This window comes from Manis javanica, chromosome 2, assembly GCF_040802235.1.
Source record: "Manis javanica isolate MJ-LG chromosome 2, MJ_LKY, whole genome shotgun sequence".
In the NCBI taxonomy this organism is placed as follows: domain Eukaryota; kingdom Metazoa; phylum Chordata; class Mammalia; order Pholidota; family Manidae; genus Manis; species Manis javanica.
This window is the reverse complement of record NC_133157.1, coordinates 21,766,192-21,788,528: the sequence shown is the minus strand read 5'-3', so window position 1 is coordinate 21,788,528 and position 22,337 is coordinate 21,766,192. Positions and strand designations below refer to the sequence as shown.

The 22,337-nt window shown below is 38.3% G+C and overlaps 1 protein-coding gene across 1 annotated transcript in view; it reads right to left on the bottom strand.

The window, feature by feature from the left end:
* SVEP1 (sushi, von Willebrand factor type A, EGF and pentraxin domain containing 1) overlaps positions 1 to 21,173 on the bottom strand; it is a 171,624-nt gene extending 150,451 nt beyond the window's left edge. The window contains exon 1 of the mRNA XM_073226361.1: positions 19,853 to 21,173. Within this exon, the coding sequence (XP_073082462.1) occupies positions 19,853 to 20,383 (531 nt within the window). The 5' untranslated portion in view covers positions 20,384 to 21,173. The remainder of the gene's footprint in view (positions 1 to 19,852) is intronic.
* Between the last annotated feature and the right edge of the window lie 1,164 nt (positions 21,174 to 22,337).

Sequence of the window (22,337 nt, the reverse complement as noted above, 5' to 3'; positions counted from 1 at the left end):
GAAGCTCCTTCTGGACAAACAAAGGGTAATTTAAATATCAATAAAAGTGATAATTGGAACAGATTTAAATGTATCAAGTATGAAACATATGTATGTAAATATATATATATATATATATAGACATAAACATATTAAGGTGTGTGTGTATATATATTATATATATAGTTATTTTAAACATTTACAGTTTTAGTACACACCCCAGGTAAAAAGTCTATCAATGTAACAATTGGAATGGACTGAAATACACACACACACACACACACACACACACACACACACACACACACATTTTTTCCATTCAGTACCACCTCTAGGGAAAAATCCAGTTATCTGGTACAGATGACGTGAACTGAGATATTATTTTATTTGCCTTTAAAGTTATATATCAGTATTCAAAGGGTAACGCCTAGTTCTAGTACTCCAAGACATAGCAAGTTGCTCTTGCACTATCTTGGCTCTTTACTAGGTGACAAACTACCCTTCTGAGTTGTTTCACTTTGAAATCACAACCTAACCTGCACAGATAATACTGTGAGATTTTTGCTTATTTTGATTACTCTGTCTTCCATAAGATCATGGAAAATATCTGTGAGAATTCTGATGGAAAGGAGAGAGAGAAACAAAGAAAATTGTCTTTTCCAGTGTGGTATTCTTGACATTGCCTGGTATAGATTATGTGCTCATGTATATTTAGTCAGTGACTGAATTAATGAATGAGCATTGTGGATAAACTCTAGGATACTCTGGAGAGAATTACTTGGGTGAGTTGGTCTTAAGTGAGCAGTCGGAATGTGTAGGATATCTGTGCGTGTATGCACATGCAATATTTTGTATAGTTTTATACAAAAAAAGCCCCCCTTTTTACCCTTGTTGCCCTTGTGACACTAACAAATACTATATTGTAATCTTAACCTTAGTCCATGTCAATAACATTCATTAACATCCAGGTTAAGATTTAGTGGACAGTTCAGGCTGTACTACTTGTTACATAAAAAACACTTTAAGCTGTGATTCTATTTTTCTTCTCTTCTTGAAAGGAACTGGTAAGTATTTACAGGAACCATTATATCTGTTGGCAAGACAATATATTAAGCTTAAAATAGTAAGAAGAATAGCAAGACTAGTAGTCCAAGCAAAGAATTACACAAGATCTGGGTTTGGAATGCACTTTAAAGATAGAGGAGGAGTGGATGATTTACTGACAATAATTTACCCCCTCCCCCAATCGTGGTGCTTGTTCACACTTAAATAAAAACATAATTCAATAAAAAACAGTTTTCATCCCACAGATCTAAGAAGTAAATGGATGTGTGGTACTGTTTGGGGAATGTGGTAGAGGTTTAGCATTTGTTTCTCTTTTTACTGTTCCTGAAATAGTTTACATCATCTGCTGTTCTTTGTAAGGCACTTAAGAAATAGGATTTTTTGGTCCAAAATACTGAATGAGGCAAACCCTTTGCTGCCAAAGAAAAACTCAACATGGACTTGGTATGGCAAAAGGTTATCACCATCTGTATTGTATCAAGTCTGCGATTAGCTTGTCTAAATATCTGGCAGGGAAGTAAGCTCCCCATGTCCAGCAATAGTCATTAGAATGATAAAAATGCAGGGTTGTGTAACATTGTTCTAACACCCGAGATCCATCACCATTACACAAGACTGCAAACCCCACCCCAACCCCCAAGTCAGGCCATAAGGGAATTGTTCTGAAAAATGATCTCAAAAGAAAAAGAGAGGTCACAACAAATCGGATATGGGGACAACATTTGCCCTTCGGCTCCAATGATTAAACATGTAGTTATAATACCAACTGCAGTGTAACCCCACCTGCAATTACCCACTGCCACTAACCTTGATTGAGGATACTGACTACAGAAGCTCCTAAGTCATCTTTGAAAGAATTTGATTTTGTGAGCTGATACCTATCAGACTCTAACAGTTCCATTCCCTTCCAGGGGGCAAAAAATTAGAAAATTATGTCAGTGTTTCAACTTGTTTTCCACATGAATTCTTTCCTTGTTATGAAACATTAAGAACAAGCAAGACACCATAACTATTTGTATTACTTTCCTCATTCTTCAAATTTCTAAAATTGCACCAAGCTTAATCTGTTATTTAGTTAACATTTTTAATTTGAATACTAATATTCTTCAGTTCAAGGAATGTTTATTGTTTTATATTTTTGAATAGTATTCTGGGAAAAGATGTTATTCGTCTCCTGGTTCATCATTTTCTAGACTTAATATATTCTATTATTTTTTAATTTTTATTTCACCCTCCTTCCTTCTAAATTTGGTGGAAATTTCTGAAGCTTTTTCCATATCACTGTTTTGGTTTTAGACAGCATTGTTTCTCTTCCCTTCCATTCCTAAGTAAGAACTAATTTTGGCATTGCATATTATTTTCTTTGTTACAGCATTTCATTATCTTACATAGTTCCCTCTTTATTTCAATCAGCTTCTTCTCAGCCAGTTTTGTTTTCATTTCATTCTCTTGTTTATCCTCTCATTTCTCATCTTTGCTTCAGTGTTTTGTTTGCTTACAGTAAGTGCATGTAACAAACGCTTTCTAGGATTTAGTTCTGCTTTTCACAGTGAATTCTTGTACTTACATTGTCTGCATTTACATCCTATCTTTATTTTATTTAGCAGAAAAATTTCAAAGACACCAGATAGAGAGGCTCTATTGGACAGTGCAGGTCAAGATGCATATAACATCATCCTAGAAGGCAAAAAAAATACAAAATGCCTAGAGCATGCCTAGGAAAATATTCTGTAAATTCAAGAATTGCAAAACCAACTTGAAGGTTTAGAAGGATCCACAATTTAATATTGAAATAAGAAGAAAAGAAGCACAATGGAATGGTGCTTGTATCACTAAGATTTAGAAAGCTACAGCTGCTATGAGAACAAGAACAGAAAGCTATAGGAGGAGAACAGGCTAAGATGAAAACAGATGTATAAGAAAAGAGGGATTTGATAAGGAAATAATACAAGGAAACCCAAAGATGCAATGAAATACTTAGAAATCCACACTGGTGGTACTGAGATAAAATATCAGAAGTTCAAACTGATTAAGTTTTGTACAAGTTTTGGTGTAGAAAGCTGCTGACTAATCTCATTTATACGCATTTCTCTTTATTCAATATGGCTTATTCCTCAAATGCAAAAATAGAATAAAATTAGTAAGTTTTTTGCTATAATACAACATAGTAATTGTTCCAATTCAAATAAAATAATCCAAGACACTAAAAAGGCATTCAATAAAATTCATTTCTGCTTTTTTTACTGAATAAAAATTGGAATAAAAAGATACCTCATGATGTGCTAGGGTATTTGCCTGAAAGCAACAATACAAATCATGCTCAACTGTGAAAAACCAGCATATTTCCCAATTTGAGAAAGAGCAAATCTGCGACTCCAAGTATTTTCACTAGTATTAAAATCTTCTTGAAATTTCTAATTAAGGCAGTAAGTTACAAAACCACAGCATTGAACTTCTTAAAACTTCTGCTCCTTCTCAAAAAATCAAACTTAGGAAGCAAGTAACAAACTGGAAAGTATTTTCATCATGCTTATCAAACCAAGTATTAAGGTCCTTAAAATATAAAGAACTTCTACACATCTCTGAGGGAAAAAGAAAAATAGCAGAAACAGGTGAGTGTTTTGACCAAACAAAACGAAGGCCCCCCCCACCGCAAAAAAATTCTACTTGTCAGAAAACGTGAAAACCATTTAACTTCACTAATATAAGTTAAATAATAATACTAATTTTTCACTTCTCAAATGTCCAAAGATTTTTATTAATTTAAAAAATTATAAAATAACAGGGGAAACAGATACTTCTATTGGTAATGCCACCTGGTCTTTTAATATTTGGAGTAGTGACTAGTGACCAAAGCCTTAAAAATTTCACACAATTTGAATTAAAATTCTATACATAAGAATATCTTAAGGATATAACCAGGGGTATATACAAAAAATGATCAGAAGGATATGTATCCCAGAATAATTTGCAATAACAAAAAAAGAACAGTATGAAATCCAACAATAGGCCACTGTTAAATAAATTACAGGGCAATTATGAAATAGCATTACAATGACATTGTTGAATAATGATTTAAAAGTAGGAAATCAAAATAATGATTTTATTTCATGAGTGTGCATGTATATCTTCATATGACTGACAGTATATACATCCAAATGTTGTCTATCTCCTGGTAGTACAGGGGTTTTTGTTTTCTTCTATTTGGTATTTTTATATCATTTTCAAATTTTCTTTCTTCTTTTCTCTGTCTCACCTATTAAGTAATGACTTCCAAATCTATGTCAAATTAAACCCTTAGACTCTCAAGGTGAAATTCCTGTGGCCCAGTGGAACGCCTCTGCCTGAAGGTGCCACAGAACTCTCAAATTCAACATATCTTCTCCATGCAAAAATAAGTGTTCCCTTCTCTTGATTTTAAGATGTATCAAATGTGGCACCATGTTCTGTCACATTTCACAAGTTGGCAATCTAGGAGTAATCGATGATGCCTTCTTTTTTGAACTATCGCCTTTTGTAACCCATCCAGACCTGAACCTCTCACCTCTGAATTATCTACCTACTTCACAATCCTATTGCCCCAGCCATGGTTCGGGTACTTCTATCGTTTTTCAGAGTTACTTGAAGGATGTCTAGCTAAACTATGTTTCTTTCAAATTCATTGTCTGACCTGCTATTCACAGTATCTCCCTGAAATACTGATCCAATCGTATTTTAAAATTTCCATCATTTTCCTTCTGTCTACAAAGTCAAGTCTAGATTTCTTTATACATCTTCAGACTACACAGCCCTAAACAGGACTTCCAGCTACATCCTTGCCATACCCAATCTTCTGCTTACTTCCCCAACCTACCTCTTATACTGTTTTCATGACTTATGGCTATTTGGGGGTTTGGGAACATACCATTCTTTCCTTATGCTAGCTCTGCCTGAAAATTCTTAATTCTTTCTCATCTCCCAATATGTCAACCTCCACTTTCACCAGCCTTCAAAATCCAGATCAAAGTTCATCTTCTCTTTGAAATTTTCCCAAATTTTTCTGCTGTGCAGAAAATATTACATCCACCTCAATGACACTACTATATTCCAATACACTAACCCCACCACAATTACAGAAAATACTTATATATCTGACTATCTTCCAAGCTAGAATACAAAATATGGCAAGGATTGACTCAAGGTTTCACTCCACTGATAATCAAAAAATAACTATGAAATAAGCAGATGAAAGAATAAACAAATGCTCTAATTTTCACTCACTATATGTCCAACATGCAGAATAAACTGAAATGTTCTAGGCCATACACTGTTCCAGTAAATTCTGTTCTGCAATTGTGAAATTAAAACTCTTGTAAGTATTGTATTTAAACTTATTTTACCAAATAAATATTGAGTCTCTGTTACATATCAAGCACTGGGCTAGGGATTCTTAATTATACCATTTGATTATTCAATAGAACCATTAACTAAAAACAAATAAAAACTAAGAATGACAAAAGTATAACTGAGAGAACTATTCTTCAATAACTAAGCTTTCCTTTTGATATTGTAATATCAAATCAATCATATTTAGTATGTCTCATTTATCTTAAGTATTTATTCAGTCTTCATAGACTGAAATTCTAGAATGCCAAAAAAAAAAATATTGGCTCAAGTAACATTTGGGCTATTTATTACAGTCTAGCCAAATCACTGAAGAACCAGAGGGTCAAAAAAGAACTTAATCTCAGATTTATGGTCAGAGTTTTTCCACCCACATACATGCTTTAGTTATTAAACATGGACACAAAGCATTTTGAAATGGACCCATAGGGACAGTACCTCAAATTGGAAAATGGTGTGCACAGGGGTTGATGAATAGCAGACTTAATCCAGACTGCAAAAAACAACAGAATAAACGCGCAAGAGACCAAACAGGTTTCCAATAATGTCAAATTCCACCATCTATTCTACAAACACACAAGGAATAAAGAAAATCTGGAGAGCAAAAAGTACAGCCATCAGAATCCAAATGAAAATGAAAGACGGCTACATGACGTAACACTTTTAAACAAACTGCTAACTTACTACAAGATAATTAAATCAAATGCAACCTTTTATTAATATTGTTATGAATAAACTTATAAAATAATTTCAGTTGATATGTTAAATGCCCATCCAATCTGACTAAGTGACATTGAGCCCTTAAAGGTATTAGAAGATTTACTCATGCATTTCACATCGAGGTCAAACAAGAAAGTACGACAATCTCCAATGATATTTGCACAACAGTTTATGATTTTACAAATAATTCACACAAAGTATATAGAGACACTTAATATGATAATGAGAGCTATCATAAACTGATGCACAAGATCATGCTTCAAATATTCTCATTAAATTCAGGAACAGGGCAAGCATACCTCATCACTTAGAAGTTGGAAGTCTAGCTAATAAGGCAATAATATAATGTGGCAAGAAATATAAGTAAGTGTAATAACAAATTATTGACATTTCAGAGGAAAGAGTCAGATTGGAAGGAAATATTGACAGATGTTGAGAAAGAGTTACGTACAAAAATATTTTAACTGCAAAATTTTGCAGGAACAACAAGTAATTAAGAATTCAACTGTGATGTATCTACATGATACAACATACTTGAAAGGTAGTTTAAGAAGAATTTTACCATATGGGAAATTTTTCACTATGCAGCTTTAGAAAGAAAAGTTATAGGAAGTGCTTTTACTGTATATATATATATATATGTATGTGGAGTTTTATACACACAGGTACATAAAAAGAATAAGGCAAAAACTATATTACTATATTTTCCTGTTTTATCTAAAACTATTAATAGGTATATTATTTCCATTATAAGTAAAAGAGGCAAAAGTCATTTTTAAAGAAACACTTGTAAATGGAAGTTAATAAAGATTATGAATATTACCCTTGAGTTAAAGGTATTTGCACAATTTCAAAATAAGAAAATGTATGGAAGATGTTTTAACCACACATGGTGGTCAATAAAGATTAGATTCTACTTACTTAGCTTAAATCAAGTGGTATATTTACTGGAAACACATAGGAATATCTCTCCAAACCCAAGAGGCAGGAGAAGAACTGGGCCTCAAGAGGGACTGAACACGGGAACAATGCAGCCACAGACGCCATGGCTACTCCCTCCCAACTTCCATCTGCTTCCATCTGTTGTATCTTGTCTCAGTTTCTGTGTCCACATCTTCTTCATTTACTCTGCCTTATGTTAATGGGATTCCTCTGATGGGAATCTGATGGGTTCTCTGCGCACAGTCTTTACCTACTGGCAAAAATCCCTACTCTCAGAGGTCTTTGTGTTCCCAGTCCAAATTCCCAGGAGAAAGAAAATAACGGATTTACCTCCACCTTTGGATTGCCACCCTCAATCCAAACAGACAGGGACCACCTCCACAGGTGGGCCAAGGATGGAAGGGGGATGGGTGAAATTCCCAGTGAAAATGGCTGTTGCTTGACATGGACCACCGAAGAAAGGAGCTACAGAGAAAAGATAGTTTAATGTTATGCCTAGACTTATCTAGAAAAGTTGTTCTAGATGAGAAAAAATGTTTTGGAAATATATCAGGTCAAATTGTCCTTCTAAGAAAGCACCAAATGCCAGGCAGTAATTCAAAGCTGTCAGAAAAGAAATGATGTCACCTTAACAGGGTATTTTAACAGTGATGATGAAGGAAAAGTTTAGCAGGAGTTCAGCATATATATGAAAGATAAAGAGACTCTAACCATTATATTGGAAATATTTAGGCTTCAGGAACAGCCCAACTTTTCAAAAAGCCACATATATTTCAAATCAACGTTACTGACACATAGAGGATTCAAAGTGGATGAGGGCTTGGGGCAGATTTTAAGTTCATGAACTCATTGTGTATTTTATTTGTTGTAGTAATCCTAAATTTATCAAAAAGCACATTTAATTGTGACATTTATTAGCATTCCAAATAAATGACATTTAGATGCTTGCTTTTCCCTTTTGTTTTGTATGAATGACCACAGCAATTACCAATGTAGAGCGAAAGAGTCTGTTTCATATCTTAAAAAACAAACTGAAATTAAGCCCCAAATGACTTTGGGTTGAATTTGCATAGAAGATTTTTTATACATACATAAATTATTAAAATTACTCTGGGTGGACTAGCCAATTCCAATAATTTAATTTTGGAAATGTATAATTTGTTTGCAAGTAGAATAGTGATATTAAATATGCATTAGATATATAAATAAGTCTAGTTCATTAAGCTACTTACAGAAAGATTTTTCTAAGCACTGATAATCATGAAGCTGATTACTAAAGAAAGGGTTTTTTAATGGAAAAATCTACTAAAATAATCATAAAAGAGATTTTATTACTTTTGTGAAAAGCATATTAACAAAAAGAATATGATTAAGGGAAACCCTGAGTATCCCAGATTAGAAAAAACTGAATTTAGTTGGAAGACCAACTTTTGTACTGAGGATTGGCATATAAATTTATAAACTTGTATAAGCTGCATGATACTTTGAGAGAAGGACTAGATGTTTCTAAGACTAGAAAAATTAATTTTGCTTGATTCACATTTTTATTTTAATAAAGGGCATGAGGTTGACTACTGACCTTGGATTAGAGAAACCTAAAATTTCAGAAGACTAGAGTAATGAAGAGGACAGAGGCACATGCAAATAGAATATAGGATTTTCCCTGCTTCCATGTCTTGGTCTCTGCAATGATTGGTTGAGACATCTGCTAAGGTACCTAAAGTGGGAGGTAATGTAGCTAAAGTAATTTTATTGAATAAAAATTTAATCTGAGAGGCACTTCCCTGGACTGGAAGGGGAGGTAAGGGTGATCACTTGGGATTATCAGGTGGCTGTTATTATCATCATCATTATTATTAGAAAGCATCCATTCATCTGATAGCCTCCAGATGTTTACTCCTCTTTGTCCTGTGTCTGCTCCCTCTGAACTTCTGCCTGGTCGTCCACATATGTTCTGTTACGTTGTCTTTGCAATGAACTTCACTGCTGGCAGTGTATCAGTGGGTCTTACAGCTACTCAGTATATATATAGCACAGAGGATATATTACATGGTGGCTAAGAATTTAGCCTTTGGCTCTAGCTGCCTGGATTTGAGTTCCAGCACCTTGACTTACCAGCACTGTAACTTTGGTCAAGTTACTTACATTCTGTGCCTCAGTTTCCCCATCTGTACTTGGGGGATGATGATAATAAGCTAACAGAGGAGGCTTTTCTGTTGCAAGGATTTCATGAATTATTTTGGGAAAAGTGCTTAGAGTGGTCTCTGATAAGTAGTAATTATTACCATCATCAGGATTAGTAAAAGGAACTTTCAACATGTAGCTGGAGTATGTGTCAAGTGGACAAACCAACTACGACAAAACCAACATGTCATTCAAAGCTGGGAATGCAAACAAGTCATCACGTTTGTGGAGGCTGACCAGACAGGTCAGGGGGTTATGACCAATAACCATACCACTCTACCTGAGCCAAGATGATAATGTCCATGACAGAGGAAAGAAAAATTACTTGAACTTATGCTGTAATGAGGATGACATTGCAGAACTGGTTAAAGGGCAGTACTAACAGCGAGATGGAGAGGGGACAGGCATTCAAAACTCAGACGCCTGTCGATTCCCTTCTGAACTCACTGGATGGTTCTCTGCAAAGGTGTCGTGGGGTCTGCCTCCTTGGCCAGATTTAGAGAAAGAAAGGCAGGGATTCCTATCTGTCTGAGATTCTACTTAACACTTTATGCTGCTCCCTGGGGAAAGTGGTCTGAATTTACTAAAATTATTATAATTCATCAATCATTTAAAAAGATAAGCACCCACTGGATATAGTCAAGGTGTCATAACTATCCTTGTTTTAGTTAGAAAATAAATCAGAGAAGCACAGTACTATCCTTGATAGACTAAAATTAAAAATGCTGAATAAGATAAATATCTTTTTAAAAACTCCAAAGTCATAATGAATACCATTTTCTAGGTCCTGTAGCAGATATAAAATCAAATAAGATGTAATCTCTGTCCTCAACAAGCAGAGGGGAGATGGACGTCACCTTGACAGCAAGTGCTATGAAAGCATTATGTGTCACATTTCCCTATGATTTCCTTACTTAATTAGAGAGGTCCCCACAGTATTTCTCCACAATATGGGACAATATCAGATAGGTGAATAGAAATTACTCTGCAAATTCCTGCAAAGAACTATACTGCTGGGACTTCAATTACCTTTGCTTATTAAATTCTGATAGTAGGTCTCGTGCCTTCAAACCACAGGAGAAAGAGGAAATTTCAAAAGGGCAAAAAGTGAAAGGAAATAAAGAAAAAGCCAGTGGTGCTTTCGCTGTTTGTGGACTATCAAGTGCAGACCTGTGTGGGGGCTCTTTGGAGCACTCTCCACCTTTGCTCAGACCCCGCGTCCACGAGTATACCCAACAGTCTCTTACCACTGGACCTGTCTTGCTTAGTGGGCAAGAAAGTGACTCATGTCCAGCTATTTTCCACGGTTCTCCTTCCTCCATGGAAAACTCACACACCCTTGCTTTGGCAAATGCTGGTGGGGAAGGCTGTCCTCCGCGGCTGCCCTTCTGCCTGCGACAGCAGACCTTGTCTGTTCCTCCCCTCGCCCATGTCCCAGACTTCCTACTGCTGGCATCTGCATCTCTTTGAGGGCTTTCTTTGGTGCCTGAAGACCACTGTGCCCACTTACAGGGGCATTGAGAGAGACAGAGAATAAATGCCCTCCAGGAAGCAACTCTCAACAGTGACTGCAGAGACTAAGTCTATAATGCCCAAATCCCTCTCAGTTGGAATCACTCTAAGGCTTGCATTCTATATTGGCTTCCAGTGGGATTAAGCACTAGTTACCTTTCTGGCGTTGATTCTCTTCCTGTGTCACATCCCACTCCTACCAGTGTTTACTAGGATCACCTCCCAAATAAGCTACTCACAATTGAATCCTCATCTCAGTTCTGCTTCTGGCCGAACCCACACTGAGACACTGGCCATGTTTCTGGCTTGCCTCTTTTCCATAAATAGGCACAGAGGCAAACCAAAGCCTCGCCCCAAGTAAATTTCCAACCAGTATATAGTACGCTGGTCTCTTTCTCAGCTGCTGGAAGGACAGGAGAGATTCACCTTTCAGTATGAACACTGCTTTCCCCCTAAGATCACAGGGCCTGCTCTGTTTCTCTTTGTCTCTGCTTCGTTCTTTCTCCCCAGCTCTCTGCTGGTACTTCTTAAACAAGAGTAGGGTGCTGGGCAGCAGTGAGGGGGCACTGGCCGTTAGGGCCTGTTCTGCACGGTGTCCATGAACAGTGAGGGAGTGCATCATGCTCTGTGGGTGGTGGCTCTCTTAAAATGTGGGAGACTCAGTGTTTATGCCATGGGTCCTGGTGCCAAATCAAGGACAACAAAGAAAGTCCCACATAACATCCCGTTGAGATGAGTATTTAAGATACAGATCTTTTATTATCGATTAGACACAAATAGCCTAAAATTTGGTACCTTTATTGCTAGAAAGATTCCAATAATAACTGCTTGAAATAATCACTTTTGGAGCAACACTTAAAAACCAAGCATGAGTATTTTGAAGGATATTGTGACTACAAAAAGACAAATCTTGGCTTTAGAAACAGTACTGTGAAAAATCACCAACAAATAAAAATCACTTAATTTCTCTCAATTTCAGATTCATCTGGAAAGGTAAAGCCTAAAAAATAGGATTAAAATGATACAGCCTTATTTCCAGATCTGACTCAACTAGTGTAGGTCAAAATGAGTGAACCAAGTTGGAAAGAGATGCCATTATCAAAACACACTATCAAACAACGCATCTGAATGTGCCTGAATCCTCACCCTCAATAACAGCAGGTAAACAGTCTGTCTTTTACTGCAGAGGAGAAGAAAAAAAAATCACATCAAAAATAAAGCTTGAGAGCTGGAGAATGAGGTCCTGTAAGGCAACTCTTTCATTTACATGTGATTACATTAGAGGGTTAGAGAACACCTTTCTTCCCTGAGAATGTTCTTTGATGAATATAACCAGTAAGAGTAAGAGAGGCTGACAAGAGCAGCGGGTCAGCGTCCTTCTCCATGTGTGACAAGCCAGAAGAGGGCCACATTCTCCTGATTTCTCAGCAAGGTGACGGACTCAGTCATTTCCACCATCTGCTACCTCAAAACCTGGCTCTGTCACATTGTGGCGGGCCGTCCAGCCCCTCTCCTCAGCGAATACCTGCAGGCAGCTTGCCAAGGCGTGAAACACGCACCATCATCAAAACAAAACAAAAAAGGAATTGTTTCCTTTCAATTTCCTGAGAATAAACTAACTAAAGTGCCATTTTATTTCTTAAAGCAGAACTGTAGTGTGGAACAGAACACAAAATCCCACGCATATTTCAGATACAAGGATTTTTACACTTGAGACCTATCACTTCAGGCTATGCCTCCAGAAGCCCCAAAGGTATGTCTTCAAACACCTGCGCCCAGGTAGACAGTGATATGTCACTTCCTACTAATACACGTTCATTATAACTACCTTTTCAAATGCAGAAGAAGTAGACATATTTAGATAGGTCAATACACTACCTGTGGATAACAGCTGTTAATATTGTAAAACTTTTCTCCCCACTTTTTTCTGAGTGCACAGATTTTATGAAATTAGATTTGTGTTAACATATATATAGTTTTATATACTGAGGGTAAACACACAGAGTCTCAGCTCATTTACTATGACATCTGGCCAGTTTACAATGTCATTAAATAACTTCTTAAAATATGATTTTATTGACCATAATACATTCCAGCGGGGCTGTGTTATTTTGTTCAGTCTTGAGTTGTTGGAACGGGGTGGTTGCTGCCTCTAGTTCCTGTGCGGAGTGTCAGCCATCAGAGTTACCCTCTGGCCCCCCTCTGACCCCATTTCTCACTCTTCCCCTGGGGAGGAGGGTTTCCTCAGCCCCACCCACTCCCCTTCTCTTTGGCCCTTGGCTGCCAGGAAGGAAACATCTCAATATTACAGAGGCAAGCAGCTCCCACATGCCCAGAATTGTCTATTCCTGGGGAGGGAAGTCAATCTAAATTTAGATACACAGATTAGGATTTGCAGATTAGGAAGCTGTGCGCCTAAACCACACTCTCCGTTAAGAGGAGACAAGGGCACATTTGATTCTCCACCTGCCTTCAATTCCGTTAATTTACAACTCCGGAGAGATGAAGAAAGGTGTAATTTATTAAGCCCTGCCAAACCATGTCCACATTGTTTCTAAATTGTTCCCTATTCCAAGGAATGATGGGATGAACGTCCCTTTATAGGAATCTTTGTAACTTGAGATTTTTTAAGAAATTCCTTGATTGTTAATTACTTAGCTTTAAGACTTTTACTTTTAAGATTCTGCAAACATACTGACAATTTACCATATTGCTCTGGTAACCCGCTACCAATATTTAAACATGTAGATGTACTGTGAATGCTTTACAACAAGAGAAAAGAGCCTATTAAAAGGAAGATCTTGAAGACACAATAAAGAGGAAATACTTGGCAAATCTTCCTTGACTGAGTGAAGAGACCCTTACTCTAATAAACATATGAAGTATGGTTAAATGTACATACACATAAGTTTATAGGTAGAACTAGTGGAAATTTGAGAGAGTTCATATCTGAGAAAATTAAAGTGTATGTATTTTAACCACATACACCTATACAGATTTTAAATATCATCTTGAAATTTAAGAACTGCATTTTGTATTAGCAACCAGTATATCTGATATTAAGGTGCTGTGGGCATTAAAGGCAACTTTTTAATGAAGCCTATTGAGAGTGTTTCAGCGGGAATTAAGAAAAGAGTGCTTCAAACTCATGTATCTAAAAATATACTTTATATCCCCTAGCAATAACTGACAACTAGAAAAATATCCAACTTGGACTTGACTTAGTAAATGACTAAGAAATTTACTAAGTAAACTAAACTTTTGTTAAGTAAATGATTTAATCATGCAATAAGTCCAGCTAAGAAGTTATAGCTTTCCCATGTACTGCCGTTATGAAAGAAATATATGCTCTGAATTTGAAAAATCTTATTGCTTCACCCTACACAAATAAAACAGCAACTGCTTAAATGACCTCATGAGAATGACCGATAGCAGAGACAAATACTTTAAAAATCTTTTCATAAAGATTGAGAAGAAAATGCACCGACTAATATACGTTACAGATTTCATTTTGTGACCAGTGTCATTCATTTCAAGTGAAGCACTGTAACAACATTCAACCTACAGCAACAGTTCTCACAATTTTTCCTATACACAATTGGCCTCTAAACCAGAGCAGGTTACTGTATGTAAGCACAGTCTATGCCAGAAATCCATTTCTCATATGGCCTGGGGAGCTTTAGAGAATAGTTTTAAAAATCTATGGGAAAGACAGACACAATACAGAACAGGAAATTCCTTTTCATGTAGAGGTCTCAACCTGACAGCTTATTCTAGAAAGGCTAAAGAAGCACCATGTTTTCCTGAGAAATGTTAAGTAGGGTTTACTAAATTGACAATAAAATGCTGATTTGATTTTGTAGTAAGCATTTTTTCCCTGCTATTCTCAGTATAATCTTGTATTTGAGAATAAGTACCATTTTTATTTAGAAGCTTCTGGCTTCTGGGAAACTAACATGAGAAGTTTCTGTTGCCAAAATTTTAGTGCCTTTCTCTGCACTTTTGATAGTTTTTACTAAAAGAGCTATAATCTAGCACAAGGAGGCAGGTATTTTTTAGTTAGGCAAGGCCTGCCTCTTCCGTCTTGAGCTGGGTCAGGCCATGTAAGGAAGAATCAAGTGGAGTTTCCAAACATTTCCCTGGTCAGGCGCATGCTCTTCCTGACACACTGGGTGGAATGGCAAAGACTGCTTGTTACTTCCTCAGCATCAAACCTCTCCTTCCTCTGCAAGGAGAGGCATGAGACCAAGTTCTCCCCAATGAGATCTACATGGAGATCTATGTGGTGATGTCATTGGGGAAAACTTGGTCTCATGCCTGTGGTAGTATTCTGATCTAATCGTGACACTAATTTTACCCATCAGGGTTTTAACCCAGTAGTCATCTCACACATCTCCAGGTTTTGTTAGAAACCTTAAAAGCAGAAACTTTCTTCCCATGAGACTGACAGATCAGATTACTCTCCAGGTGAATGTGTGCCAGCGTGGACATACAACAACGATGCCCTTTCTGGAAGCTAGGAAGAGCTCCTGCCTATCTATTTCCAGTCTTTTGGTCACCTACGGCTCAGATTTTTGGTGACGCAGCACATTCCCCATCAGAGGATCATATTTCTGGAATGCTGGAACAATGAAGGAAACAAATTTTTTTCAAAGGAAGCTTCATGCTATGTTTAACAGATAGCTAGCAAAAGGGATGTAGGAATGAGGGGCTCTGATTTTATTATGACATGTAACGCTTAGGAGATGGAGAGTCTGGCATTCATAGTAGGGCTAGTCCAAAGTATGCCATTTAGGAAAGGTAATTTATAAGCACATGGTGGGGAGAAACACCAAGGAGAAAGCTTGTTATGAAATGATCGTTTCCTGGAAAGGAAAAGCAGAAGAGCTTTTTTGTTATTTTGTTAAAGGTTTTCATATCATTAAGTTCAGGGCACTAAATCTTTTCCCCCATTCTACTGATTGCATCTCTGAGAGGACCTATGCTTCAGTCCTTGTGCTCTTTGATGAGTGCTAGGGGTGGTGTTTAAAAAGAAAAGGTGCACACTGCAGTTCATCGATTCAAATAAAGTGGGATAATAGTGTCCATACATGCACTTCCCATTAAGTTGTACAATTCCAACACCAAATTAAAGAAATGGAGCAGCACTGTTAGACTTTTTGTTTAATCAATCATCTGTAATGAAAGATATCAGCAATTTTCACGTTGGTAAGGAAATTCTACATCTTGATATTTTACATAAGAGGGGGAAGGAGTCTGAGGGGTAGCTGTGGACTTGCAGCGTGTATCTATGTATGTGTTTAAGTGTTTGCATATTTGCCTGTATTTGTGGGTCTGTGTAGAGTTGCATGGGCATTCAATTACAAGTGGAGAAGATTCGAAAAACTAATTTTTCTGGGGAAAGTAATTCATAACCTCAAAAATGTCCCTACGACTTTTCATGTCACATAAAGGCCAGATTACAATCAGTTTCAATATGACTACTCAGCGCACACATGGAAATCTGATGAATGGCCTTGTTTTCATGCTGAAATGTTTAAGTTTCATCTCCAAACCCAACCTACACAGCTTACCATTTCAAACTAATTCTTCTATGAAACACACTTGCCTGATCTCTATGCAAAAATCCATATTCAAACCTCCAGTAAATGCCATTTCTCAAAAGTGGTCATTTTCTATCAATTTTTTCCAAAGATCCAATTTTAATACCTAAGGATGCTCATCAGAGGTCTGGAAAAGTTACAATAAAGACATACAGGTTTCCAGGTTAGACAGGGACTGGGTGCAGCTGACCCTCTCCTATCCCTCTCATAACTTTATCAAAATGAGAAAAGAAAAACAAAATAAGGTGAAGTCCAGATAACACAAACTTTTGAGACTTCTCTGGTTGTTAGATTACAAATGGATCCAGACTAAAGAAAAGCACTGGGAAACCTTGTTGGGAATTTCACCTTCCAAGACAGGATGTAGTGTTTGGAAGGAGAAACCTGTAGACAAAGTAGGTTTTGAGGGAAGCGGTATGCACTTGACTCTTAACCCATTTAACTAGATCAGCAGTCCTCAGAGGCCCAGAGCAAACCTGGCCAAGCCAAACAGAGGACCTGGCATATGGCAAGTTTTTCTCTGAGAGAGCATGATGGTATGGGCCTGGCATCAGGAGTAAGACCAGCCATTGGAACTAATGGGTACTTGGAGTGGAGGTCAGCAGGGAACTAGGTCTGCAAAACTGAACCCTACCTGGAGCAACGACTTCAATAAACAGAGAGCATCTTTAAGGAATTATTTCATATCTTAAGGCAAAGCCTTTCAAATACCACAGGAAATGAAAAAAAAAGCACAAATGAAAGGAAAACAGATTCAGAAGATTGGTAAAATGACAGTTGCTAGCATCATAAACAAAATTAAAAGGCAAGTGAAAAACTGAGGAAAACTATTTGCCTCATACTTAGCAGTGGGGAGGCTAATATCATTAAGATTTAAAGAGCATTTGCAAATCAATAAGAAAAAGAACTACCCTCCAATAAGAAATGGATAATCATCCCCAAATATTTTAATGGGTATTCAAAAAAGAAGCGTTATGTATGGCCAATAATACATCCCTTTTTTTGGTAAACATTCATGATGCATGATATATGTACATGTGTAAAAACATACCTATAACCTAGACACCTGCAACAAGCCAAAAACAGTATGTACCAAAATATTACAGTATATTTACAGGAAATTTTTCTGATTAATTTATTTTCTACAATAAACATGTATTATAAGTAAAATAAAATGTATTTGAAAAGAAAAATGAATCAGAGGCTTCAACAAGGATCCAGATAGAGCCAATATATTTAAAAAATCAACAGTGTTTCTATACATCAGGAGTAATTGCTTAAAATTTAATTTGAAAAGATACCATTCATGATAGCAATGTTGAGTAGAATATACTTAGGTCTAGATGTGGAAAATATATGCAGGAGTTATTTACTAGATATCTATAATTTTACTAAAGGATATAAAAAGAACTGGCTATAAATGGACATACCATATTTTTGACTTGGAAGGACTATTATACAAAATGTAAACTATTCCCAACTTAATTCAATATTTTTTAATTGAAATAAAAATCCTGGCTGGTTTCATTTGGAATATGTAAAAATGAACTACAAATTCATATTAAGTAATAAATACTTAAGAGCTAATTTAAAAAGAAAAGCTAAGAAGAATTTGTATTATCAGATATTTAAACATATTATAAAATTACAATTAAATCATTTTTATAAAGTTTAAAAATAACAGATAATAGATAAGCTATCCTGTTATCTAGGATAGTAAAAAATTAATAAAAAGACAAGAGGAGATCAAGTTCTCATAATCATTTATGGTATGAGAAAAGTGACATTCAGTTAAACTGGAAAATGATGGGTGAATATTAAGCAAATGATGTTGGGACAACTGACTAGCTACTAATTAAAAAATAAAATGAGGCATCTTTGTCATATATGTACTAAAGTAACTTCCAGATGGATTAAACTGTTAAGTGGAAAACTTTCTCCAATTTGGGAAATCAGTAGGCCAATCTAAGAATATAAACAAATATAAGCTCTTAGGAATAAAGTTTGATAGATTTGAATATATAAAAAATTTAAATCATCCATCTAACTCTGCAATGAACAAAAGTAAAAGTAGTGACGTGGAAAAAACATTTGCAGCATATCTTTATAAAAGCGTTATATATAAAGAGCTTTTACAAACCATCAAGAAAAATAAACATTTGCCACAATTACAAAATGGGCAAAAATTGTTACCAGGTTAATTGTCAAAGAAAAAATACAAATGCCCAGCTATTGTAATGGAAAATGTTCATCCTTAGTAAAACAAAATTTTGAATTTGCTGAAATGATACCTCTATTCACCTATCAGATTTGCAAAGATATTTAATAATAGTATCTATTATTGGTTACAGTGTGGCAAATTTATTGCTGTAATACTCTGCTGTTGGAATGTAAATGTATACAACCACCAACGAAGAACTGAACAATATATATCTAAAAGTTTACAAATGTTCATGAAGTTTTGATTCAAGAAGTTTATAAAATTTTTTCTGAAGAAGTAATCAAAGGAGTCCTCAAATATTTGTGTTTATCATACTTAGTTAATAGAAAACCTAAGTGTCCAACAATAGGTAATTGGCAAAATAAATGATGGTGCACATATTCAATGGAATAGTATGTAGCTAATAATGTAGATATATAATATCTATATTATATTAGACATAAAACAATTAATGTTTCAAATTATTTCATTTCAAATGAAAAAAATGTAGACTTCAAAACAGCAAGACACCAATTTGATTAAAGTATATACAGATGTGCACACTGGGCAACTGTTCAGCAACATGTAAACAGTGGCCTTTTGAGGATGATGGGATTATAGGTTTTTTCCCTTTTCCTCCTTTCTGTTTTCTTCACTCCACAAACACTGGCTTGCTGTAATGTGTCAGACATTTGTATGTGTTCCAAATTTTCTTCAACTACTGAATTGTAGTACTTGATAATCAGAAGAAGTTAAATTTTGTAAAAGTCCATCATCTAAAACTGACTTCCTCTTCCAGATGCCACAAATTTTGTCAAGGACTTAGAGCAAAATAGAAAGGCATGCAATAAAACATAGCATAAAATAATGTAAAAGAGAATTGGGACAATATTCAGGCCACTCTACATCTTACCTTTAGAGACACCTAATATAACCTACCTGTTTCAGCTTGGGCACGATCTGTCGCTACAAGCGTGGATGTGAGCTTCTTTAAAGACCCCTTCCTAAGAGGGCTCTACAAGTCCACTTAGGGAGCCTGACAGCTGGCTAGGCATTTAAAATCCCTTATCCCATGGACCCCCCACAACAACAGGAGGGTAGGTATGACAGATTTCGTGGATGGGGACGCTTGACGGGGAGGTTGGCTCGCCCAGGTTGGAACCCGGGTCCGGGATGGGCAGGCAGCGGTGGGCGGCAAGGGCGGGGGTTGGAGCGGGACCGAGGGCCGGGGTGGGGGTGGGGGTGGGGGGGTCTGGCGCCTTACCGCCGCTTGCTGGAAGGCTCCCTTGGTGTAGGTGCCGCCGCCGCGGTAGGAGATGGCAGGGATCTCGCGGCTGAGCAGCGCGCACTTGTGCTGGTGCGCGCGGCGGGAGGAGATGTAATCGACGCGCGGCACCACGTTGTTCTTGGACGAGAAGGTCACGATGGCCACGCGCGTGGCGGTGGGCACCACGGGGAAGTCGGAGAGCAGCTTGCGGACGAACTTGAGCTCGCTGAGGAAGTTGGCGGGGCCCACGCTGGACGACTCGTCCACCAGGAACACGAGCTCCAGGCGCCCGCTGAGCTCCCGCAGCCGCCGCACGCGCCGCCGGAACGCCTGGCCCAGCCGCGCCACTTTGCTCTCCGCCGCTTCCTCGCTGGGCGCGGGCGGCGCGGGCGGCCAAGCCGGGGCTCCGGACGCGGCCTCGGGGAAGAGGCGGAAGCTGAAGTTGCGCGAGGGGGGCATCTGCTGAAAGGTCGCCCAGCCCGAAACGAGCGCGAGACCCCAGCAACAAAAGGCCAGGCGCGGCCACATCGCGCCGGCGACGGAGCGGCCGCCCCGGAGCGCAGGCGTCGGCCCGGCGCGGAGAGACGCTCGGCGGCCCCGCTCGCGGAGGGGCGTGCGCGGGGCGCGGGCGGCGGCCACGAGCTCAGCGCCCTTTCATCTGCCCCTGGGGACACAGCCCAGGCTCCTCCGGCAGCTCGGGGACCCGGCGGCGGACGGCGCGCGCTCTGCCCCCTCGCTCTGCTCTTCTCCCTTCCCGCTCGCCGCCTCCAGCTCCCTGAAGCCTATAAAATGTTTGAAGGAAAGGGGGCAGTCAAGAAAGATCTCCCGCTTCCCTCCTTCTCTTCCTCTTCTCTCGGTTTCTCCCTCTCTCCTTCCTCTATCTCTGCCTCTATCTCTCTCCTCCCCCTCTCATTCGCTCCCCGGGACCAAGCCAAAGACTCGGAGATTCCATGACACCAGAACCCCGCGTCTGTCAGGCTGTCAACATTCCCGCAGCAAGAGCACCAGCCCGAAGCCCTGATTGATCCCATATGTCTGGCAGGAGCTGCAGAGGAATTCACTGGAGATGGATCCAGATACCGAGAGTGCCACAGTAATTGGAAACACTTTGCAGAGGAAAACACACACGGACTGGCCCGCCACTTGCAAGCATCCTTTGAAAACTGCTTGCTCACCTTTTGTGTCTCTTCCTCTCCCTCCTTGGTGCCCCAGAGTCCTCACCAAAGAGATGCTTATTTGACTTTCCTCGTGAGGATTTCTGATCAGTGGTGTGTGCCTGTATGTGTCTGTGGACTCTTGAGAGCCCTGTCAGATCACACCATAGAGGGGTTGCATCTACTTCTACGCATTCCATAGGGGTGACTTGTCATGGTGCTTCATTCATGTATTTGTCTATTCATCCATTCATCGTATCCTTCATTCAACAAATACATTGAAGCACCTATGACATGCCTCCTCTGCAGTATAAGGAGGAACACAAACTGACATGGATCTTATCCCAAGGAACTTACAGCATAACAAGTGAGGTGGTCATTAGGCCGATACTCCACAAATAATATGTATAATTGCAGCTCACTGTGCTAAGTGCTATGAAGGAGATCTTAGGAACACAGACTTCAGCTTGGACAGGCCAGAGAAGCCTTCTCTGAGGACAGGAAGTTTGTGCTGAAATCTGAGGAATGAATAGGGGTCCCTTTTCCTCAGCCCCCTTTCGTGTGCTCCTGGTCTGCTTCAACAGGTGAGATCCATAGAGGTCTGCTTCCTTGCCTTCCAAGGGCATTTGGCACTTAGCTACTTTGAAACAAGTTGCCACCTGGGGGTGGTTTTCCAAAGCAAGATCACAAAGGGACTCCTCGAAAATGCAAAGAGGGAGCACACTTTGCATTAAGAGGTAGGGTTTTTGGTTAGATTCCAACTAGGAGTCAGGAATCCTGGGTAGCTATGTCTCTGCAGTTATATAAACCGTCTGATCCAAGTCACTTCCAATTCTTGGCTCCAGTTTCTGCATCTCTTTCATGATGGAATTCAATGATCTCAAAATTTCCTCTGTCCCTAATATGAGCTGATTTAATTCCATCTATATTTAATGAAAACCCTTCAGTGAGAGATATCACAGTGTATTGGTTGAAATGTTAGGGCTCTGAAGTCAGTTTGCCTGGGATAAAATCTTAACTCTGTCGTTCAGTAGTTGTATGACCTTGACACCAGTTTGTTCACCAGTAAGATGAAGTAATAATAATAATAGCATGTTAAGGGTTATTGTGAGGACTTAACCATAAAAATATAAAGTTCTTAGGACAGTTTAGAATATAGCATGCACTCTATAAATGGCAGTTGGTCTTACTGCCTCCTTTAACCATGAATAATCTTCAAATACTTATTTTTCTAACAATATTTATTAACCATCAATAGGTACCAGAATTTCAGATACCAAGGACTTAAAGGTGAGTAAGACTCAGTTCTAGTCCTCTGGAAGTTCAAA